This window comes from Podarcis muralis, chromosome 12 (assembly GCF_964188315.1).
Source record: "Podarcis muralis chromosome 12, rPodMur119.hap1.1, whole genome shotgun sequence".
Classification (NCBI taxonomy): domain Eukaryota; kingdom Metazoa; phylum Chordata; class Lepidosauria; order Squamata; family Lacertidae; genus Podarcis; species Podarcis muralis.
In genome coordinates, this window is record NC_135666.1 from 5,419,034 (window position 1) to 5,444,043 (window position 25,010).

Below are 25,010 nucleotides of genomic sequence, written 5' to 3' on the forward strand. Positions count from 1 at the left end.
GGGCTGAGGCGCTCCTGGCTGCTGATGTTAAAGAAGGTGTTATGTACTGAAGTTCTCACCCTGGGCCAGCAGGGGATACTGTAGATAGTTATGCAAATACGGGGTCGAAAGTGACGTTCAGTGATTGGATAGTTTTAGAAAATTGTTACAGTTACATTGTACTGGAGCTCTATATAAGCAGGCTGACTGAACCCTTCAGTTCAGTTCTGTCCTGGTCTGTGAATAAATAAGAGCTGTTTGAAGAATCGCTGTGTCATCTGATATGTTCACCCACAACTTAACAAAAGGTATGAAACCTAGACAACATCTTAAAAAGTAGAGACATCACCTTGCCAACAAAGGTCCGTATAGTTAAGGCTATGGTTTTCCCAGTAGTGATGTATGGAAGTGAGAGCTGGACCATAAAGAAGGCTGATCGCCGAAGAATGGATGCTTTTGAATTCTGATGCTGGAGGAGACTCTTGAGAGTCCCATCGACTGCAAGAAGATCAAACCTCTCCATTCTGAAGGAAATCAGCCCTGAGTGCTCACTGGAAGGACAGGTCCTGAAGCTGAGGCTCCAAGACTTTGGCCACCTCATGAGAAGAGAAGAGTCCCTGGAAAAGACCCTGATGTTGGGAAAGATGGAGGGCACAAGGAGATGGGGACGACAGAGGACGAGATGGTTGGACAGTGTTCTCGAAGCTACCAGCATGAGTTTGACCAAACTGCGGGAGGCAGTGGAAGACACAAGTGCCTGGCATGCTCTGGTCCAGGGGGTCACGAAGAGGCGGACAAGACTAAACAACTAAACAACAACAACAACGAAACCTCAATGGCAAGTTTTAAACATAGCCCTATTTAAGAGAATCCAGCACCTACCCAACATGTTCACCCTGAGCGCGATGAGCCTCTCCTCCCAGTGAGGGCCGGGAGAGCCTTCCAGCGACGCCATGGGCTGGTCCGAGTTCAAAACCTTGAAGTAGCTGTCTAAGATGGCTCGGATCTCGACTTGGCGCTGGTCAGGGCTGCTGGCGTGGAGAACGTGGACCATTCCGACCAAGCCCTTCAGGGTCAGCTGCAGCAGTTTGGAGTCTCTGGGGGGCCCGCTGACCGGGGAACACCACCTCCGAAGCACCAGCATGAGGACCTCAACCGAGGACGGGGTGACCACCAGGAGAGCGTTTTGCTGTTGAGAAAAGCAAGCAAGACCAGCTTTCAGAGCCTGCGCTTGAGAAAGGCTGTGCTGAAGTATTTCCCACTGTGCCAAAGCAGAGCTTTCCAAAGTTTTCATGTTGCCGACACACTTTTTAGACACACGTCATTTTGGTAATTCAGTTTTATAAGCAAAAGGTAAAGGTAAAGGGACCCCTGACCATTAGGTCCAGTCGTGGCCGACTCTGGGGTTGAGGCACTCATCTCGCTTTACTGGTCATCTTCCGGGTCATGTGGCCTTCTTCTTCTTCATCCCGCTGCCCGGGAGAGGCTGTACGTGGCTATCCCATAAGCCAGGACAGCAAGAAAACAAGAAAAAAAATATTCTGAATCCCAGAAGCCAGAACAGCAAGAGGGATCTGGCTTCTGGGATAGCCGCTTGCTGTCCTGGCTTCTGCCTAAGCCGTGTGCAGCCTCTTCCAGGCAGGGGGAGCCTTCATGTGCAACATGTGTGTCAGAGCTGCCCCCGGTCCCAGCTCACAGAGGACCAACGCCAGTCCGTTGTTATATTAAATAGTTTTTATTGAAGTTCAGTTTCTCATTTACAGCCACGGCGCGCAGCTCTACGTCTTAAACCCTAGACCGCCGAAGCTCCGTCTGAGTCTCCTCCCCCCAGACACCAGTTTAAGACCCTAGCCTTGCTCCACCTCTTTCTCTGCTCCCTCTTCCTCTGGGTCCACCTGTCCGCCGGGGTTTTCCCCTTTCTAGACTCTTCTGACGCTGACTCCCCCGAGTCTTCCCCCTCCCTCCGGCGGGCTTTAGGACCTGGTTCCCAATCCGGGCTTTCTGCTGTCCCGCGCACCTGTACATTTGAACTTGGCGCGCGCGCCCAGCCTGCCACCTTCCTTCTGACCGTTATACTGCTCCTGTCGCTGCTTGCCGAAGGAGACGCTGACTCTGACCTATGGGGCTCTTCCCTCTCACTACGCTCTGGTGGGGAAGCTGGCCCTGATTTCCAGCTACTGCTCTGGGAGTCTCCGCTGGCCCCCTGCTTCTGGTGTGTCCCCCCTGGGACCCCCCTTGCCCTGGCCATCGGCGCCCCCTTCTGGGAATCTTCTGATTCACTGGAGAGGCTTATGGAATCTCTCGGGTCACTGTCATTCTGCCCTCCGCTGCCCTCGGATTCTTCCCCTTCGCTCTCCATTTCCTCTCTCCCCTGCGCCTCTGCTCCTGAGCCCCTGACAATGTGCAAATGGCTTGAGATATTTTTTTTTCTTGTTTTCCTCCTCCAAAAACTAGGTGCGCCTTATGGTCTGGTGCGTCTTATAGAGCGAAAAATACGGTATGTTTCACAGGGTGCAAAAGAAGGGTTTTGCACCTTGCCTGGCAAAGAAACCACGCGCCTTGCGCCCCTCCTGTGCAATGGCCACCCACTCGCGACTCCCAAGCCTCCCCCGATCTGTCAAAACAAAGGGGGCAGGAGATCTGTACCACCGGACATCCCTGGTTCCCACTTGGCAGTGGCGGCGGCAATAAGCAGCTCCTGAAGCCAGCCAGAGCCAACTACCAGGCTGGCTCCAGGCTGCTGAGGCTGCCGCTGCCACGTTTCCCAGGGACAGATTTGCAAATCTGGGGACTGTCCCCGGGAACGTCTGGTAACCCTAGCATAACTGTACCACCAGCAGAGGGTCTCTACTTCCTGGGCTCCTCCAGAAGACAGAGCCTGGAATTTCACAGAGAGGAAAGCTTGCCTTGGCTCCGGAGACGATGGCGCCGAAGAGATGGATCAGCCGCACCTGAAGGACTTCGGGAAGCTGCTCGCCCTCTTGGAAGCACTCTAGCGAAGGAGGCAAGAGAGAAAGGCGTTTTGGATGGGGAAGAAATACATGGGAAAACAAAGAGGAACAACTCTGAGCAGTGCTCGGTTTGTAACACAGAACACAAGTGCTTGCTCTCATTTTGGAAAGATAACCTGTATCCACCCCGATCGTTTCCACCCCGATCATTCAGCCCGGACACTGAGATCCAGCACAGAGGGCCTTCTGGCGGTTCCCTCATTGCGAGAAGTGAGGTTTCAGGGAACCAGGCAGAGGGCCTTCTTGGTAGTGGCGCCCGCCCTGTGGAACGCCCTCCCACCAGATGTCATGGAAATAAGCAGCTATCTTATTTTTAAAAGACATCTGAAGGCAGCCCTGTTCAGATAAGTTTTTAAATATTTAACGCTGTATTTTTTTATTACTTGATTGGGAGCCGCCTAGAGTGGCTGGGGAAACTCAGCCAGATGGGCGGGGTATAAATAAATTATTATTATTATTATTATTATTATTATTATTATTATTATTATTATTTATTATTACTATCCATATTCTGAAAATAAAAAGATAAGTTATTTTAATGCTATACTGTGTGGAAGACAGTGATGGTATAGTGGGCCCAGGATTTAGGGGGAAATATTATGATGAGCCAATGGGAACTGCTGTGGAAAAGAGATATCAAATTTACGGCATGCTATAATTTAAGAGAGAATGTAATGAAAATACCATACAGATGGTACCTGACCTCGGTCAGACTGATAAAAACTGTAGTGATGTCTGATGGTGATGCAACAATGGGGCTGGAACATTTCTACATATGTGGTGGGAGTGCTAAGAGATCGTGGGATTCTGGGAAAATATCTATAACGAACTGAAAAAGATGTTTAGATTTTCATTTGGGGGGAAAACCAGAATCCTTTCTCCTAGGTATCATGTCAGAGGAAATAAAAAGAACGGTCAGACCAATTTTTATGTATGCAACTAGGGCGGCAAGGTCATCGATTGCCAAAAATTGGAAAAGCAGCAGCGTCCCAACTAAAACAGACTGGTTATCTAGAATGATGGAATACTTCCATATTGCCGAACTAACAGGGAGGATAAGAGGAGATATGGTACAAAAAGTGAATGGGCTATCTTTAAGGAATGCATCAAAATTTATGTGGAAAAAGTAGAATTTCTGGCAGATATTGAGTGGATCCAGAAAATGGTTAGAGTGAAAGGAGAGTAAAGTCAAGATAGAAGAAGAGATTAAAGAAATAATGTTAATGTCGCAGAACTGCAGAGCTGGAAGAGATCCTGTGGGTCATCTAGTCCATGGGTAGGCAACCTCAGGCCTGGGGCCAGATCCGGCCCAATCAACTTCTCAATCTGGCCAGATCCCGGGGCCAGATCCGGCCCAATCACCTTCTCAATCCGGCCCGCAGATGGTCCAGGAATCAGCATGTTTTTACATGAGTAGAATGTGTCCTTTTATTTAAAATGCACCTCTGGGTTATTTGTGGGGCATAGGAATTTGTTCACTATTTTTTCCAAAATATAGTCTGGCCCCCCGCAAGGTCTGAGGGGCAGTGGGCCGGCCCCCTGCTGAAAAAGTTTGCTGACCCCTGATCTAGTCCAACGCTCTGCAATGCAGGATCGATCCCCGATAGACTGAGAAAGACCTCTAGCCTGAAGCCCAGGAAAGCTGCTGGGAGTCAGCGGAGGCTTAGCTAGAAAGATGGACCCATGGCCTGATCTGGTATAAGGCAACTTGCTACCTTCTTGGACCAAGCGGGGTTAAGCGTTGGTCATGCTCAGTCGGGGAGAGCATGAGACTCTTAATCTCTGTGTTGTGGGTTCGAGTCTCAGATTGGGCAAGAGGGTTGGACTGGATGACCCTCGGGGTCCCTTCCAACTCTACGGTTCTGTAATCACACGGCTGCACCCAAAACGACCCAAATAGCTCAGAGAAATCCCCCACTGGCAGCCAAAGCCAGTCAATGTGAGTGCCTTGCAGTTTGCAGGCACCTGGCAAGGGGGAAAAAACCCCCCTGAAAACTCCTAGGGAGTTTTTTATAGATACGAAAATAAAAAAAATCAGAAATCTGCCAACAGTTTCTGCAAATCCATTCCCCTGAACTAATTTGATGCTTTTTGAAGAAGAGCCTCTTGACAAACCAGCGGCAAAGACCTTCCTTCTCACGGAGATCAGCCCAGCCTTTATTGACTGTCATCCCTTCAGCAGCCCAGAGGATAAATAAAAACCAACAAAGGAGATGAATTAAATTTAGATTGGCGGGGAAGGGGAGAGATAATGGCACTTTAAATGCCTGGAATTGGCGGGTGGGGGGGGGAATTACATCTCCCTTGCTTTTTTTTTAAATAAAAATAAATAGCTACTCATAGATGCCCTTATTTTTCTTTCAGTTTGCATAGATGCTCCCCCCCCTTTAGAGCTGACATGTGAATCTAATACATATCTTGGCAGGAGAAAAGGCTGACCATGCAAACTGGCAGGGATATCTGGTCTCCCAGGGTAGAAGAAAGTCACTTAATGCAGATTAATTGCTCTTTAATCACTCTTAAAAAAAATTGGCAGGCGTAAGATGGTTGCCCTCAGCACTCTGGAAAACAGGCTTACTGGGAGAGAGGCGACTGGGAATGTCGTTTGTGGGCAGAAGGGGCAGTGGAACCTGTTTATTTTTAAGCAAGGTGAAGGGACCCCTGACCATAAGGTCCAGTCGTGACCGACTCTGGGGTTGCGGTGCTCATCTCGCTTTACTGGCCGAGGGAGCCGGCGTACAGCTTCTGGGTCATGTGGCCAGCAGGACTAAGCCTCTTCTGGCAAACCAGAGCAGTGCATGGAAACGCCGTTTACCTTCCAGCCGGAGCGGTACCTATTTATCTACCTGGCACGACAGAACTTGGAATGAGTGGATCAGGAAAACTTCGGTGTTGCAAACACCTGGATCAGTTGTGTTAAGATGAGTTGTGCATGGACAGCGGGACAGGCGGTGAACAGGAAAACAGTGGTACCTTGGTTCTCAAACACCTTGGTTCTCAAATTTCTGAAAACCCAGAAGTGTTCCGGTTTTCAAACGTTTTTCGGAAGCCGAATATCCAATGCGGCTGTCAGCTATTGCTTCCAGGGCATCTACCCCAAATCAGAAGCTGATCCTTGGTTTTCGAACATTTCGAAAGTCAAACGGACTTCCCAAACTGATTAAGTTTGGTGCTTTTGTTTCTGCTACTTTGCGATTTTGTTTTTGAGGCTTTTTCAGTTAATTCGTTTTTGTGACTATGTGGAACCCAGTTCAGCTACTGATTGATTGTGTGACTGCAGAAATGGATAAAAGCCCCCCATCCAAACAATGGCTATCATCAGTGCAGGTAAGAAAAATATATTATTTTAATTTTTATCACCTACAATACTGTCATATTTATTTTATAGTACAGTCCATTGATTATTGCTTTCATTTTATGGCTCAGTGGTCTCGTTAGATATCAAAATTCATGTGAAATTGCTGCTTTAGGGGTTGTTTTTAAAAGTCTGGAACAGATTAATCCACTGTGCATTGCTTTCTATAGGAAAGCACACCTTGGTTTTGGAACGCTTTGGTTTTGGAACGGATTAAGCTGGAGAAGCAAGGTACCACTCAAGGTTCTTGAGTGGAAAACCCCAGGAAGGCCGCGATGGTGGGGAGAGAGCGAACCTGAAGTATTTACCTTGGAAAAACGAGTTGAACTCCTGAGGCAACACAGCTGGCGCAAACTTGTATTTGCTCTTCTCTTTCATGCTGACGATCTCCCTAGGAGAGGCGAGAAATGCAGAGGGGCGTGAGAAAGGTTTTGTAGACGAAGGAGGCAGCTTTCACACAGGGTGGTACAACACAACACAAGCACAAACGCCAGCGAGAAGCGTTCCTCTAGTTAGGACTCCCTGGTCCTGAGTGGGGTAACTGTGCCCCTGAAGGACCAGGTGTGCAGCCTGGGAGTCATTTTGGACTCACAGCTATGCATGGAGGTGCAGGTTAATTCTGTGCCCAGGGCAGCTGCTTACCAGCTCCATCTGGTACGCAGGATTAGACCCTCCCTGTCTGCAGACTGTCTCGCCAGAGTGGTGCATGCTCTGGTTATCTCCCGCTTGGACTACTGCAATGCACTCTACGTGGGGCTACCTTTGAAGGTGACCTGGAAACTACAACTAATCCAGAATGCGGCAGCTAGACTGGTGACTGGAAGTGGCCACCAAGACCATATAACACCAGTCTTGAAAGACCTACATTGGCTCCCAGTACGTTTCCGAGCACAATTCAAAGTGTTGGTGCTGACCTTGAAAGCCCTAAATGGCCTTGGCCCAGTATACCTGAAAGAGCGTCTCCACCCCCATCGTCAGCCCAGACACTGAGATCCAGGGCTGAGGGCCTTCTGGCAGTTCTGTCCTTGCAAGGAGTGAGATTACAGGGAACCAGGCAGAGGGCCTTCTCGGTGGTGGCGCCCTCCCTGTGGAACGCCCTCCCACCAGATGTCAAAGAGAAGAACAACTACCAGACTTTTAGAAGACATCTGAAGGTATTATTATAGAGGTTGCAGGAGGAGTTAGGAACACGGGAAACTGCTTTATCCAGAATCAGGACAACTGGTCTACCCGAGGGCTCACCAACACTTCCCTATGTCCCCACTGCTTTATCCCAGGAGGGAAATCCTCTTTAAGGCTGTGGGATGTGATACCTAAGTAGCAGTCAAGTATAACATTCCTTGTTTTCCTAGAGTGGACATGCAGGGGAATGTTTGGTCCAGCCAGTTGAAAACTTCCTGTATCCTCCTGGCTGGGACATCCTTCCATTGCATGTGACTAGAGGTGGGCGTGACCTTACCTGCCCAGGTAACAAAAGGGACAAGGCACACAGGACTCTCCTTCTTTTTGACTCCCTCTGTTGTTGGAGCAGCTTTCGAGGGAGCTGTTTGTTGGAGCTGTTCAAGGAAGCTTTTAATGTTTGATGGACTACAGTCATACCTCATGTTACGGACGCTTCAGGTTACGTCTTTTCAGGTTGCGTCCCGCGGCGACCCGAAAGTACCGGAAAGGGTTACTTCCGGGTTTCGCCGCTTGCGCATGCGCAGAAGCGCTAAATCGCGCAGCGCACCTGCGCAGATAAAGCGCTTCAGGTTGCACACTTTTCAGGTTGCGAACGGGCCTCCGGAACGGATCCTGTTCGCAACCAGAGGTACTACTGTATTGTATTTCAATATTTTGTTGGAAGCTGCCCAGAGTGGCTAGGAAAACCCAGCCAGATGGGTAAAGGACCCCTGACCATTAGGTCCAGTCGTGGCCGACTCTGGGGTTGCAGCATTCATCTCGTTTTATTGGCCAAGGGAGCCGGCGTACAGCTTCCGGGTCATGTGACCAGCATGACTAAGCCGCTTCTGGCGAACCAGAGCAGTGCATGGAAACGCCGTTTACCTTCCCGCCGGAGTGGTACCTATTTATCTACTTGCACTTTGACGTTCTTTCGAACTGCTAGGTTGGCAGGAGCAGGGACCGAGCAATGGGAGCTCACCTCGTCGCGAGGATTCGAACCACCGACCTTCTGATCGGCAAGTCCTAGGCTCTGTGGTTTAACCCACAGCGCCACCCGCGTCCAGAGTGCCCAGAGTGGCTAGGAAAACCCAGCCAGATGGGTAGGGTATAAATAATAAATTATTATTATTATTATTATTATTATTATTATTATTATTATTATTACCATCATCATCCCGTACGGGGATCGAACCTGCAACCTTGGCGTTATCGTCGCTGTGCTCTTGCCAACTCAGCTGGGTGAAGGCGAACCAGAGGACGCTGCTGTTTGTGCCCACCCTGTGATTGACCTGTCTCCTTGACAGATCCTTGACACTTGGTTCCCTACCGGCTGGTTTCCTAACTGGAAATGCCAGCAGCTGAACCCGGGAGGTCCTGCGTGAAAATGGCTGAGCTGCCACGGACTTCCAGCCCCGTCCCCAGTCGCAACCCGGACTCTCGTCGTTCCACGCATCTGCAATCACCCTTCGCAGGAATGGATTTTGGCAGCCGGCCCAAAAACCTGAGCCCACAAATCACGGCAGCCGCTCTCCTGCTGCCGGGCGCAAGCCAGCGCTTCATTGATTTCCCAGTAAAATTAAGTGCACTTGATTAATGGAAGGTATAAACAAACCGAAGCTTTTGTTTTAACAGCCCTGCTTGGCATTCTCTGCCTGCCCCAAGGGAAATGGGCATTTTCAGATCTCAAGAGCGCCTTCAAACCGTAAACACTGAAATGCCTTTCTCCGGCTTCGTAGCAAGACCCCAGAGAAACGCAAACCGTATAATCAGCCAAGAAACTCATCCGCCTAGCAGCCTCCTTTGGGAAGCATTTAATTTAATTTTTAATTTGTACACTGCCTTTCTACATCACACTGGGCAGTTTACAAGCCGACGAAACAACAAGGATCACACACACCTTATAACTATCCGATCCAATACAAAAAAAGTCATAACAGAACTTTAAAATAAATAACTTATTTCAAATACAGTGGATGCTCAGGTTGCGAACGTCATCCGTGCGGGATGCATGTTCGCAACCTGCAGCGGCGCGCCTGCACACGTGTGGGTCGCAGTGCGTCACTTCTGCGCATGCGCAAAGCGCAACTTAGCACCCCTGCGCGCGCGCGACCGCCGAAACGCGGAAGTAACCCGTTCCGGTACTTCTGGGTTTTGGCGGTCTGCAACCTGAAAAAACGCAACCTGAAGCGTCTGTAACCTGAGGTATGACTGTAAAGTAACCCTCAATAATCCATCAGAATGTAACAGTGCACAATGAAATTAATTATCAGCAAACAATCATTAACAGGAAGTCAACTGCGATAAATAATTACTAAACTATTAGCAATAAAAATAGCAGTGAGTCACAAGGCGTAAAATACCACAACGCATAGAGAACCATGTAAGAGGTTCAAACAGCGAAACAAAGGTACTTTAAAAATTGTTGTTTTTTTAAATCCCGGAATTCCTCTTCTCTCGGTTTGGCAGCTGAGCAGCACCAGACCCTCAAGTGATAACCCCAAGGTTGCAGCTATCCTGGAGAAGAGGAGGTTAAGGGGTGATATGATAGCCATGTTCAAATATATAAAAGGATGTCACATAGAGGAGGGAGAAAGGTTGTTTTCTGCTGCTCCAGAGAAGCGGACACGGAGCAATGGATCCAAACAACAAGAAAGAAGATTCCACCTAAACATTAGGAAGAACTTCCTGACAGTAAGAGCTGTTCGACAGTGGAATTTGCTGCCAAGGAGTGTGGTGGAGTCTCCTTCTTTGGAGGTCTTTAAGCAGAGGCTTGACAACCATATGTCAGGAGTGCTCTGATGGTGTTTCCTGCTTGGCAGGGGGTTGGACTCGATGGCCCTTGTGGTCTATTCCAACTCTATGATTCTATTCTATGATTCTATGATCACCAGATCCTGGTTTAATGTCTGAGTTGCCTGCCGGTGGCCAAAGCCTCCTTCCTGACATGCAAGGTCTAAACCCAGAGCAGGGAACCGTTGGCCCTCCAGGTGATGCCGAACTACAACTCCCATCAGCCCTAGCAGGCATGGCTAGTGGTCAGGGATGATGGGAGTTGTAGTTCAGCAGAATCAGCCTGCACAGCTCAGTCGGCTAGAGTGTGGTGCCAATAAAAATAATCAATGAATAATCAATGGATAAAAATCAATGAATTTTTTGTAATCGTTTTTTAAATTTAAATTGGATTTTTAAAATAAAATGCATTTGGAGGAAAAATCTTTCTAAAGATAGTTTTCTGTTTAAGTTACATTTTAGTCCAAAGGCTATTCATCAGGAAACAAGGATTTCTTTAATGTTTTTCATGCGTGATAAAACTCAGTCTAAGTTTGTTTTTTAAGTGTTTAACCACATCAGTTAACAAACATGGATACATATGCTATAATGTTATTTTTTTTAGTTAAATAAATTGCTTAAATTGTTATTAAGGAAATGATTATTTTCCTCCTTCTGATAAAGTTCAGCCGAAAAGTTGTCCAAATATAAACAGTTAACTTATTGAACCTCACCACAATTTCATAATTATCTCTCTGTGTATTTCTAATATTATAACCAAATCAGTAATTTTTGATGTAACTGTAAAAACTACTCTGAAAGTTTATCATTCCAAAAATGAAACCTTCCCTCTGGTTGTAAATATTACGATACCAGCAAGAATGAGTCTTTCTGTAAGAAAATGATTTAAATCAAGTCTTACGGACTAGTGATTTAAATTGTAATTTAAATCGATTTGATGTAAATCAAATCCACTCTGCAATCACGCCAAGGTTGCAGGTTCGATCTGGGTATTCCTGCATTGCAGTGGGTTGGACTAGATGACTCTGGAGGTCCCTTCCAACTCTTACGATTCTATGATCCAGTGGATCCCCATACCGGTTGTACAATGCACTCACCCGCTCAGCTGCCTCCTCCACGTCTGGTAGGGATCAAAGAGGCATTCATAGAGGTGCAACACGTAGAGAGTTACGTTCTCCAGCTGACTCCGGTAACGCAAATTCTGTCCCTGGGTGTTCTTCAGCTGCCAAGGACACAAGCGGCTCGGTTAATCTCCAGATTGCAAGGTTCCCCCCCTTCCTTTCTAGTTCTGGAGAAAGCTTTTTCTCCAACCCAACAGCTAGCCGAAATACATTCGTGTCATTAAGCGTGCTTTTGAAGATGTGAAAAGAGCCCTGGGCACTCATTCAATTCATCTGATAAAAAGGCCAAGAGAGCCAGGAGAGGAAAGGAAAAAAGACCGGGCGGGGCGGAGGAAAACGAGCGTGCGACTTGAGGCCTGCTCCAAAAGGAAAACCTCCGTCCGAGAGGTCACCTCGGGGCGTTGTTCTGTGCATTGCAACAATGATCGGAAGGGGGTTTGTAAATTAAGCGAGTATATAGAATTGGCAAAATTAACTTCAGTTATAAGGTATCAATCAAATCAAAAGTTAAGAATGGAGTGGAAGTATTTCGATGATGATGTGTCAAAATATTGTTCTAAAAATAACATGTTAAGAGGCTTAGAATGAAAAATGTAAGCAGTAACAAAACAAATAAAGAAAGAAGGAAAAATCAGGATTTAACAGAAATAATTGCAAGGGGGGGCTAGGTAGAAAGAAATATACAGAAATTGAATTGCTGTGGAGGGAAGTAGAGGGTGGCTGATGGGTTTTATAATTAAGTTTATAATTATGCAACTGTTGTAATTTAGATATTATATTTTGTGTGAGGGAATCATTGGGAATTTTGATTATTATGTATATATGTTAAGATTCAATAAAGACCTTTGAAAATTAAAAATTAAAAAAAAAACAATGATCGGAAGAGGACCAAGGATGCACGTTGAAAGGGATTAACCACTTGGCTCTATCATGTTTCTAGTCCATATTGTTTCTGCCCTGTACTCGTCCAATGGATGTAGCAAGCAACCGGGAAAAGGGAAAGAGGAAAGGAGGCCGTTAAGGGTGGAATGAGATGCTGGCGGTCAAATAATGCATGCATGTTGCTCCTGTATATAACTGGAAGCAAGCCCTGTCTCTTCCCCATCATCAAATCCATCATTCTTCCCCTTAAGGACTCTGAGCTAGGTATGTGAATTTCATCACCTAACTTGAACCACTTGCTAACTCCTCGGTTCCTAGGAATTTGAAGCATCCAGCCCCGGCGAACACACAGGGCGAGGAATTTGAGCTTACCTTCTTCGAGTAAGCAGAAAGCAAACTGGTCACCTCGTGAATAAACACCGGGGGCCGGTCAGTTTGGACGTTTTCGAGATTCCTGGAAAGAAGCAATAGGGGAGGGATGAGAAACAGTCCAACAAGCACAAAGTCCTTTGTCATCTGCAGCCGCCGGAGACCCAAGCCAGCTAATTTCTTCACATGCATGCTAATGCGCTGCAAAAGAGAGATAATGGTAATATTTATTATGTATGAAGCACCTCACACTAGGCGGTAATGAGAGAGCGAGTAAGTTGGCAAAGAGGAGGAGGGGCGGCTGTCCTGCTAATATTACAGTTGCAGAAATTTGCATATAAATTAAGCCATGAGCCTGAGTGCACAGCCCATGAATTTAGGCGACAGCCAATTTTCTAGCCCTCAAGATCTAGGAAAATTGGAGGTGCTCTGTTTGCAAACGGCGTCCGGTACTCCGGACAGTCGGTTCTGCCTGTCTCTCGTTCATGGCTGTCAATTTACAGATTTGAAAATAAGGGACCAGCAGCCTCGAAAATAAGGGATTTTGCTGAGCTTATACAGAAATCTGGCACTGATGAAGCCAGGCTGCTTTGGCTGCGACTGACTGTGTTTTGCAGGGGATTGGACTAGATGATCCTAAGGGTCTACAACTCCGACCAAAGAATAGTGGCAGACAAAACCGATGAACGACGTCGAGATGGCAAAGCTTACAGGCAGAATTAGAAACCAGGAAGAGGACCTCTTTAATAAAGAATGGGGAAAGTTTATAATTTATTTGAAAAGCTATTGTAAAGAGTTACATACATTGGTAGGATTGACAGAAAACTTGTAGTAAAAATTTGAACTATGGATGGACAAATGATTTATAAAAATAGGGTTATGAAAGGGATGCAGAGGGGGAAATCACTACATTAAGATGCTGCACTGGTTGGAGTGGATGCTAAGCAGCAGTCGGGGCTGCCGTCGTCCTGGCGCAAGGAGTTCCATCGGCCCTTCCCTGCATGAGAGAGAGGGAGGGAGGGAGGGAGGGAGGGAGACTCTCGCTCATGCCGCCCGCGAGCCCGGCATGAGGCAGTTGTGGTGCTGCCACGGCCACTGAAGCGCCACCCTTCTGCGTCCCTCCCCATCCCCTCCTCTTCCTCCTCCCTCAGGCTACCTCCTCAGCCGCCTCCAGCTTCCCCTGGCAGCGTGGCAGAAGTCTTGCAAGAGAGGGGCTGCCTGCCTGCCCGCTGCCACCCGTCTCCTCACGACGTGCCCTTGAGGGGGAAAAGGGAGAGACGGAGACGCGGCAGCTCATGCGTGCGCGCTCTCTCACGGCGGAGGACCCCGAGCCGCTGCTTCCCTCCTGAGCCGGGCGAGCATGAAACCCAGGAAATATAAGGGACATCATCAATAAGGGACAGCAGCGGGACACGGCGCTGGGATAAGGGAGTTTCCCGCCAAATAAGGGACGGTTGACAGCTATGCTCTCGTTCCATCGCATCCCCTTCCATCAATACAACGCAGAGTCGAAAATACGTATGAAGTTTGCATGATGACAAGCCTGCAAAACGGGAGAGCAATTTTCTCCATGGGATCATGCTGCTGCTCAAAGGGAAATAATGTTTGTGCATGCGTGTTAATATCAAGATACGACGATGCAGAATTAGGTAAATTAACAGGAAGGATTCGAAACCTGCGGGATCAGAGATTCTTAGAGGACTGGAGTAAATATATGAACTATTTGAAAAGTAATTGTGATGAACGCTAGTAGATTTGCAAGAAGTTTTGTAAGGTGGATTACTTGATTACTTGAAATGTTACAAGAAAGACTATGAAAAGAATTATTAGTTAAGGACAATATAGAAATTTAAAAATGCGGAATAAGTGATAAAGAATGGAAAATCATCAGAGGTGCTGACGGAAGTCTAAAATATCGTATAAGTTGAGAAGGTATGTTGTATGACTGTTGGAACTGGTTTGTTAAAAAACCAATAAAAATGTATATACATATCCCGTATTTTTTGCTCTATAAGACTCACTTTTTCCCTCCTAAAAAGCAAGGGGAAATGTGTGTGCGTCTTATGGAGCGAATGCAGGCTGCACAACTATCCCAGAAGCCAGAACAGCAAGAGGGATTGCTGCTTTCACTGTGCAGCGATCTCTCTTGCTGTTCTGGCTTCTGAGATTCAGAATATATATTTTTTTCTTGTTTTCCTCCTCCAAAGACTAGGTACGTCTTGTGGTCTGGTGCGTCTTACAGAGCGAAAAATATGGTATATATTAAAAAATCAAGATCAACAAACACACACAGAAGGCAAATGGGTCAATGATTCAGTTCTTCTTCCCGCCGGAGAGAAAATTACTGGAGCTGCTTTCGCTTAAACCACCCTCTTCAATACGGACGGGGCAACTGCTCCCTCCAGCCCAAAAACCCTAAATATATTTAAGCTGAATGCTGAGGAAATACTCAAAATCCCCCACGGAAACCCCCCAAAATGCCAGCCTGAAAATTCCCCCAAGCCTAACGTTGAAGCACACTCAATTTGAACACAGCTGTTTTTCACACAGGGGACTCCCCACAGCCTGGGTTCAGTTTTACACAAACTCATAGGCAGCGCAGTCCTCTTTGGGGTTGTCACCTTTTCCCTAGCTGGGCTCCTGCGCTTTTCAGTAGGTGAAGTTTCCCCCCAATAAGAGAGAAAAGCTTTTTCAAGGGACAAGAGCCCTGCTGAGGAAGAGAACAACCCGAAACCCTATAGCCTGACGCTCACAACCTGCATAGCTCAGTTGGGCTGCAGGTTCGATACCCGGATGGGACAACTTCATATTCCTGCACAGAGTGGATAAAAATCAACTCAAGATAAGCGGATGCGGGTTTAACCTATTTTCTCGCGTGCACAGAAGAAAACATCTCCCCTTGGCCTGGTCCACACACACAAAAAAGTCACGAAGAAAACGGTCTGTCTACGCCTTGCCCCTAAAGTGGTGGGTGGGTGGGTGGGTGGGGGTCTGAGTGGGCACAACCGGTTAGCCTGGCCTTGGCTGGAAGCCCTGAGCCATTATTCCGCACAGGCAAATCTCCGCTCCTGACTCACGTCCAAGTTGCCTGTTCCGGGCACAATTCCAGAGAATGCCAGTCACCCAGGGCAGCTCAGCAAAGAGGCTTGTTTCAGTGGAGATGCTGCAGAGGTCCAGCAGGTGTGCAAAAAACAAAGAACCCCCCCCCCCACACCTTTCTCAAAGTCCACCACAGGCCTACTTCAAAGGCATTCTTGGCCCCTCTATTAATAAAGGCACTTCCAGCCAAGACCCTTCTCCTTGGGAATTTCATTTCAGGTCTCTGCCAGCCCCCCGGTAGTGTTTTGTAACTGTGCGAGAAGAGCAATTATCAGCCGGTCCTTATCTCTGGCTCGCAGACCTCACAGGAAGACAGAGCATGGCTTTGCAGCACACCAGACCCAGAATAGCCCAGGGTTTTTGTGTGTGTGTGTGTGTGTGTGTGTGTGTTTTTAAGAGAGGTGGAGCCAGGGAAGCAGAGCAGCCACAGATATTCAGCGGCAACAGAACGGCTGGAGGCGGGCTGGGACTCAGGCCAGGAGGGAGGAAGGAAAGGGAGTTTCGATAGCAGAGCGATAGCTGGTTATTGCAAAGGGACGGCCCAGGCTCTCAGCTGCTGGAAACCAAAGCGGGCGAGGAGCCAGAAAAGGCCGATTCGGGGCAGGACGGCTTGGTGGGACAAATCAGTTTTATGCTGTCTCTTCCTCAGACGCACGAGAAGAGAAGGGGGCAGAGTGCAGCGCCCTTTGGACAAGAGAGTAATAATAATAAATAAATAAATTTATTATTATTATTTATTATTATTATTATTATTATTATTATTATTATTATTATTATTATTAATTATTTATACCCTGCCCATCTGCCTGGGTTTCCCCAGCCACTGTGGGTGGCTTCCAACAGAATATTAAAAAACAGTGGTACCTCAGGTTTAGGGACGCAGGTGGCGCTGTGGGTAAAAGCCTCAGCGCCTAGGGCTTGCCGATCGAAAGGTCGGCGGTTCGAATCCCTGCGGCGGGGTGCGCTCCCGTCGTTCGGTCCCAGCGCCTGCCAACCTAGCAGTTCGAAAGCACCCCCGGGTGCAAGTAGATAAATAGGGACCGCTTACAAGCGGGAAGGTAAACGGTGTTTCCGTGTGTGGCTCTGGCTCGCCAGAGCAGCAATGTCACGCTGGCCACGTGACCCGGAAAGTGTCTCTGGACAGCGCTGGCCCCCGGCCTCTTGAGTGAGATGGGCGCACAACCCCAGAGTCTGGCAAGACTGGCCCGTACGGGCAGGGGTACCTTTACCTTTTACCTTTACCTTACCTCAGGTTAAGAACTTTATTCGTCCTGGAGGTCCGTTCTTAACCTGAAACTGTTCTTAACCCGAGGTACCACTTTAGCTAATGGGGCCTCCCGCTGCTGCCGTGCAATTTCTGTTCTCATCCTGAAGCAAAGTTCTTAACCGAGGTACTATTTCTGGGTTAGCGAAGTCTGTAACCTGAAGCGTCTGTAACCCAAGGTGTTGTTGTTGTTTAGTCGTTTAGTCGTGTCCGACTCTTTGTGACCCCCTGGACCAGAACACGCCAGGCACTTCTGTCTTCCACTGCCTCCCGCAGTTTGGTCAAACTCATGCTGGTAGCTTCGAGAACACTGTCCAACCATCTCGTCCTCTGTCGTCCCCTTCTCCTTGTGCCCTCCATCTTCCCCAACAACGGGGTCTTTTCCAGGGAGTCTTCTCTTCTCATGAGGTGGCCCCTCATGAGGTAAAAGCTAAAGGGACCCCTGACCATTAGGTCCAGTCGTGGCTGACTCTGGGGTTGCGGCACTCATCTCGCTTTATTGGCCGAGGGAGCCAGCGTATAGCTTCTGGGTCATGTGGCCAGCATGACTAAGCCGCTTCTGGCGAACCAGAGCAGAGCACGGAAACGCCGTTTACCTTCCCGCCGGAGCGGTACCTATTTATCTACTTGCACTTTGACGTGCTTTCGAACTGCTAGGTTGGCAGGAGCAGGGACTGACCAACGGGAGCTCACCCTGTCGCGGGGATTCAAACCGCCGACCTTCTGATCGGCAAGTCCTAGGGTCTGTGGTTTAACCCACAGCGCCACCCGTGTCCTTAGGGATGCAGGTAGACTGCCTCTAAATGGGAGGTTCCATCAATTTGTTTGTTAAAGCAACAGTGCCGTATTTACCTATAAGCTAAACAAGCTATAGCTTAGGGCCGCATCTCTCTGCAATTCAATAAAGTATTTTTAATGAATAAAATAAAATAAAAGTCAGAAAATGAGAAGCAGCGCTAACCAGAGTCCAAAAGCGAGGAGGAGTAACGACGCCTACCTGCAAATGATGATGAAGAACTTGATCAGCAAGAGGGCCTGGTTGAGGCCTGCCTCAGCCACCTCCTGGCGGGAGATCTGGTTCACACAAGACGTCAGCTGCTGGGTCAGGGTCTGCAGGACGTCGCAGGGGAGCAGCGGGATCTCGGAGACAGAGTCCTCCGGCCTGCAAGAAAAGGGCATAAAAAATAAGTTTCCAAACTCCCCTCCGTGGAAATCAGCCCTCGAGAACATCGCTCCCTTCCGAAGTTACCCAGGTGGGTAAAACTGGCTTAGCCCACGACGCCATGGGCTCTCTCTGCCAAATCTGCTCCATAGGGGTGTTGTGATGCTATAAGGAGAAAAAGCTACACTCCCTGGCAGAAGGAGGTACAGATTAACAGGCAAGTCTTCTTCCAAGGCATCTGGGTAGTTGAAAAAGAGATGTTGCTGTTATTGTTATTGTTATTATCATCATCACCACCTCAGATGGTGACAGCAGTCACGAAATTAAAAGACGCCTGCTTCTTAGGAGAAAAGCAATGACAAACCTAGACAGCATCTTAAAAAGCAGAGACATCACCTTGCCAACAAAGGTCCGTATAGTGAAAGCTCTGGTTTTCCCAGTAGTGATGTATGGAAGTGAGAGCTGGACCATCAAGAAGGCTGATCGCCGAAGAATGGATGCTTTTGGATTATGGTGCTGGAGGAGACTCTTGAGAGTCCCATGGACTGCAAGAAGATCAAACCTCTTCATTCTGAAGGAAATCAGCCCTGAGGGCTCACTGGAAGGACAGATCCTGAAGCTGAGGCTCCAATACTTTGGCCACCTCATGAGAAGAGAAGACTACCTGGAAAAGACCCTGATGTTGGGAAAGATGGAGGGCACAAGGAGAAGGGGACGACAGAGGACGAGATGGTTGGACAGTGTTCTCAAAGCTACCAGCATGAGTTTGACCAAACTGCGGGAGGCAGTGGAAGACAGGAGTGCCTGGCGTGCTCTGGTCCATGGGGTCACGAAGAGTCGGACACGACTAAACGACTAAACAACAAAATGATAATATGCCACCCTTCATCCATAGATCTCATGGCAGTTTTAAATACAAAATTACAGCACAAAAGACACAAAATGCATAACAAAGACAAGAACAAAAACAAGGCAAAAAAACCCACCCCAATTCCACATCACATTTTAAAAGGGCAAACTATGATGGACTATGCTGAAATGGCAAAGCTGACTGGGAAATCAAGAAGAGGACAAAAACTTTACAAAAGAATGGGGGAAATTTATAAGCTATTTAAGAGACCACTGTAAGCAGATGGAAACATTGGCAGGATTTTGATTTCGCTTGTAGTGCAACAAATTGCCACGGAAAATATGGATTGATATACTAGAGTATGGAAGAAGGTGCGGTTTTAAATGTTTAAAATGGGACTCCAGGGAGCGGGTTGGGGGAAGTCCTGAGATTCGGAGGAATCTCTGTATAGTGGTACCTCGGGTTACAGACGCTTCAGGTTACATACGCTTCAGGCTACAGCCTCCGCTAACCCAGAAATATTGCCTCAGGTTAAGAACTTTGCTTCAGGATAAGAACAGAAATCGTGCTCTGGTGGCACGGCAGCAGCGGGAGGCCCCATTAGCTAAAGTGGTGCTTCAGGTTAAGAACAGTTTCAGGTTAAGAGCAGACCTCCAGAACGAATTAAGTGCTTAACCCGAGGTACCACTGTATATGGGTATGTATTTGAATTTTTAAAAAATATAAACTTTGTAAAAATGATTTCAAACAAAAATAAAAATATAAGGGCATCGGATGTCAACCAGCCCAAGGCCTGGAATGTTTTAAATTAGTTGTTAGCCGCCCAGAGCCTGGTTTTGAACCGGGAAGGGCGGGGTATTAATAATAATAATCATTATTATTATTTTCGCTTAAAGTTGTATATTGAAGGCGCCAGCCAAACCTCCTTGGGGAGAGCATCCCATAAACAGGACAGTGGCAAGGAAGTTTTTTTTCCATCCAGACCGCTTCATTCCTTTCAGGAGCCACAAAAACAAAGGTGGCTCAAGCGATACCCATCCTACGGTCGGCAGAAAAGTCGAAGGGGCTTCCAGGTAGCGGTTTAACGGTCAACCCCTCTTCCCAGGGAACTCTGGGAATTGTAGTTCAGTGAGGGAGATAAGGCTCTCTCTCCCAGAAACACCCAGCACCTTCAACAAGAGATCTTGGCTTTTCAGGGGAGGGACGAGCGGGACCATAAACCGTTTCCGGGACAGAAATTGCGCATCACATAAACAGAGCACGAAGAGCTTAAATTCACCGATCCAAGCCCCCTAGCCGTCCACCAATACTTTGCAGATGAAGCAAAAAACCCCCCAAAACAGCTCACATTTTTCCTCAAAGAAAAGATGGGATGCACAGGTGGAAAAGGTGCTTGCAGGATATATAGCCAAACAATAAGATCAGATAAGGCAATACAGTGGTGCCTTGGTTCTCAAACTCTGAAAACCTGGAAGTAAGTGTTCTGGTTCTCGAACGTTTTTCGGAAGCCGAACATCCAATGCGGCTGTCGGCCATTGTTTCCAGGGCGCCTGCACCAATCAGAAGCCATGCCTTGGTTTTTGAACATTTCGGAAGTCAAACGGACTTCTGGAACGGATAAAGTTTGGCGCTTTTGTTTTTGCTATTTATTTTGCGTTTTTGTTTTTGAGGCTTTTTCAATTAATTTGTTTTTGTGGCTGTGTGGAACCCAGTTCCGCTACCGACTGATTGATTGTGTGACTGCGGAAATGGATAAAAGCCCCCCATCCAAACAATGACTATCATCAGTGCAGGTAAGGAAAAAAAATTAATTTTAATTTTTATCATCTACAATACTGTCTTATTTGTTTTATAGTACAGTGCATTGATTCTTGCTTTCGTTTTATGGATCAATGGTCTCGTTAGAGAGTAAAATTCATGTGAAATTGCTGTTTTAGGGGTTGTTTTTAAAACTCTGGAACGGATTAATGTGTTTTGCATTACTTTCTATGGGAAAGTGCGCCTTGGTTTTGGAACGCTTTGGTTTTGGAACGGACTTCCGGAACGGATTAAGTTTGAGAACCAAGGTACCACTGTATAATATGTACTCCGCACTTTCTCTCTCTTTCTCTCAGACACACACACACACACACACATCTCCTACTCAAAAGGAACGGGGAACTACACCATAGATGGGTCCCCTCCAACAACTGTCACAACAGGCAGTTGTGTGTGTGTGGCAACACAACGGCAGTGTGGAAACCAGGAAGTGTGCTAATCACAGGCCGAGGGAACACACAAATGGTGTTGGGAACAGAAAAGGAGAGGGCTTAAGATGAGGCCTCGAGGCAAGCGATTTCCACCAAGGGCATTTGGGTGTTTTTTCACATGCCTGCAAGCATTGCTCGCCACGCAGAAAAGTCATGCCTTAAGCAGGCCCAATGAGCCAAGGCAGGAACCGCAACTGTGCTTGCCAAAGATAGCGTTGCCACATTTCAGAAAGCGAAAATCCGGACGCAAAAGCCTTTTTTGTCTTTCCCCTGCCCAAAGCTGTAGAGCTTTTCTTGCAAAATCTCCAACAAAATCCAAGTTTTTAAGGTATATTTTAAGGGAAATTGTTTGATATGGGCTGCCATACACCTGGGTTTCTCCAGACATTAAAATCAATTTTTGAAAATTCTGCTCAGATGCCATTCTTGACGGACGAATCCTGGCTATGTCCGGGAAATTCCGGACATATTGCAGCCCTGGCCAAAGAAGGTGATGCTAGCAGGCCAAGCTGGGAACGGCCCTCCTGTTGGGCAAATGGGATACTTCCCCAAGCACTAGCTAAACCAATGGCATCAAGAGCTGCTTGTTATTATATTACGAGAAACGTATGCCTAGTTTCATTGCCTAATTTCCATTCAGCCCCCATCTTCCATCTCACCCTCAAGGGCCGGAAGGGAGTCCTATCCACCAAGCAGCTGAATGACCACCGATATTGTTGGACCAGCAAAGAAGAAGAAGAGTTTGGATTTGATATCCCGCTTTATCACTACCCGAAGGAGTCTCAAAGCGGCTAACATTCTCCTTTCCCTTCCTCCCCCACAACAAACACCTTGTGAGGTGAGTGGGGCTGAGAGACTTCAGAGAAGTGTGACTAGCCCAAGGTCACCCAGCAGCTGCATGTGGAGGAGCGGGGAAGCGAACCCGGTTCACCAGATTACGAGTCCGCCGCTCTTAACCACTACACCACACTGGCTCTACTACACTACTGCTACTACTACACTGGCTCTACCACACTAGCAAAGCGCAAGATGCATTCTGCTTACCTCCTCGGTTCCATCGAATGCACGGTGATGATCTTCTCAAAATTTGCGACGAACGCTTCCAGCCACTGCTGCAGGTACGCCAAGTCCTTCTGGAAGAAGAAAGGAAGGAGAAGAAGCGATTAGAAAGTGCAATCCCCTTCTATCACAGGGCCAAAATATCCCAGGAGGCAAGCCCTCACTGGGCTAATGTCAAAGCTCGTTCGGTTAGGAGGACATTGATTATTCGTAGCTCAATATCCGAAGTTATAGGGCAGGGTAGGCAACCGACAGCATCTTAAAAAGCAGAGACATCACCTTGCCAACAAAGGCCCGTATAGTTCAAGCTCTGGTTTTTCCAGCAGTGATGTATGGAAGTGAGAGCTGGACCATAAAGAAGGTTGATCGCCGAAGAATTGATGAGATTTAGGACGAGATTTAGGGCAAATATTTTTGGCTCTAGTTTTTTTCAGCATGCGTTGATTCTTTGCAGAGAAAGTGGTTAAAATGTATAAGACGGGATAAAAATCTTGTTGGAGATGTAAAGAGAAAGATGGTACGTTTTATCATATGTGGTGGGAATGCAAAAAAGGTCAGAAATTATTGGGAAATGATATATAATGAATTGAAAAAAATGTTCAAAAATACTTATGTTAAGAAACCAGAAGCATTCCTCCTAGGGATTTTACATCAAGAAATAAGAAAAGACAACTGGAAATTATTTGTGTATGCAACAACAGCGGCAAGAATTCTACTAGCACAAGCTTGGAAAACAGAAGGAACCCCGACAAAAGGACAGTGGCAAGACAAACTCATGGAATATGCAGAATTAGCAAAATTAACAGATAAATTACATGAAAGGGACTTAAACCAAAACTTTAAAAGAGAATGGGAACCATATATGAAGAGACAACATGAAAAGTTGGACTCATTGGCAGGGTTTGAGTAAATATTCACAAATGTATACAATAAAAAATAGATGTAAAGGTATTAGGAATTAATTGGGGAAATAATACGCAGGATGAATAAATTGAAAGTAAAACAAAGTGGAGGTATGAGGGAAGCAGGAAAAAACGGAAGATATTTCATAAAGGATGTATATATTGAAAAACCAATAAAAGCTATTTAAAACAAAGAACAAAACAAAAAGACGTATTCGTTTAAAATTGCTCCCCACCCAGTCGTTCATCACCACAATGAGCCAAATCTGATGAGTTGCACTGATCAGCACACACACAAGTTTACTAATGTTTACTAAGCAGTTTTCTTATTCCTTATATAGACTACTTGCTGGTCGCTGACTGCCAAATTAATTATCGCCCTGGCTTTTGCATCTCCTTTCGACCAAGCATTAGTCACAGGGTTAGGAGGGTCATCAGTTACATAGGTCCATACTTCTCTAGAGGTCAAAAGCGCCTCCACCCGAAAAGACCATAAACTATAGTTCTCATCTGTTAGCTGTGGGAAGACCAGAGCCTTCTCAGCTTCAGGAACCCGGTCAACCATTCTGGAACTCTTCCAGACCCACAAAAACTACACTAACAGGAGAAGGAGTTTTCAAACCTTTCTCAGAGTCCAAAAATATGCAGTCATCCACTCAGCAGCTGGGCCCATAACCAAAGATGTTGGCTATTTGCAGTATGGTAGCGCTGCAGATAGCTTGCTGGGGAGATCATGCATTAAAAATGAAAAGGACTCAAAAATAACTTAAACAAGGTTTTAATAAGAAAAACAAAAACTCCATTTACACTAAATACATTAACAACCAAACCAGACCCAACCACCAACCCAAACCCCAGGGTAATGGGAGAGCTAGGTGCTGCTCCTTATATACTAAACCCAAATGCTGACACACCTTAATCAAATACAACTCAGCAGCACCTGCTATGTTTCACAGCTTTAAAGTTGGGTCTCGTTATCTTGCTCTGGCCCTTGCTCTGGCCCCTTAAAGACATACACATCGGGTGGAACAATGATGAACCTTTACATTTAAAGAAACCATTCAACAGGAACATCAGTCAAATATTATGCCATGACATCACCCAGTTTACTATGTGATCTCTGACTCAGTGGGATCTCGCCCGTACGGTTAAATTCAGGAAGGAGGAGGCGGTGGCAGAGGCAGCACACAGGGCAAACAATTGCACCAAACCATATATAAGGAGAATTTTAATTGTTGCATTTTCGCACCACCCTTCCTCCCAAAGGGAGCCGGGGCAGCGTAAACACAATCCAGAATAACAAAATATAACGTTTACACACTCGTATATTTTTTTAAAAGTGCAATAAAGCAATGATACGTCCCGGGAAGCGAGAGATAAAAGGAATAATTGCACAATTCTTTTTAGAAAGGGTCCGCTAAATAGTAGGTTGGATTGGGAAACTGAAGCTTCTGAATACAGTCATATCTCGGGTTGCAAACGTGATCCGTGCGCATAGCTGTAAACCATCCCTTTTTTGGCAGGAAATTCCCTTATTCAAAGCGCCGTTTCCCGCTGCTATCCCGTATCGTTAGATATCCCGTAGACTGTCCCCAGGACAGGTGAGGCTGCTGATCCCTTATTTTCAAATCTGAAAGTTGGCGGCTATGTCCGTGCGAGAGGCACATTTGCAACCCACAGCGTTTGCAGCCTGAAGCGCCGCATTTGCGCATGCACGTAACACGCGTCTGCGCATGTACGTGATTTCAGTTTGT

At 46.9% G+C, this 25,010-nt stretch overlaps 1 protein-coding gene across 1 annotated transcript in view; it reads right to left on the minus strand.

Moving 5' to 3' along the window:
- The window catches only part of NBEAL2 (neurobeachin like 2), a 199,812-nt gene that overhangs the window by 93,931 nt on the left and 80,871 nt on the right, over positions 1-25,010 (minus strand). Inside the window, exons 2-8 of the mRNA XM_077936672.1 lie at positions 22,340-22,428; positions 18,032-18,196; positions 12,675-12,756; positions 11,397-11,521; positions 6,654-6,736; positions 2,886-2,971; positions 862-1,168 (exon numbers count right to left, since the gene is read on the minus strand). Coding sequence (XP_077792798.1) covers positions 862-1,168; positions 2,886-2,971; positions 6,654-6,736; positions 11,397-11,521; positions 12,675-12,756; positions 18,032-18,196; positions 22,340-22,428 — 937 coding nt within the window. The remainder of the gene's footprint in view (positions 1-861; positions 1,169-2,885; positions 2,972-6,653; positions 6,737-11,396; positions 11,522-12,674; positions 12,757-18,031; positions 18,197-22,339; positions 22,429-25,010) is intronic.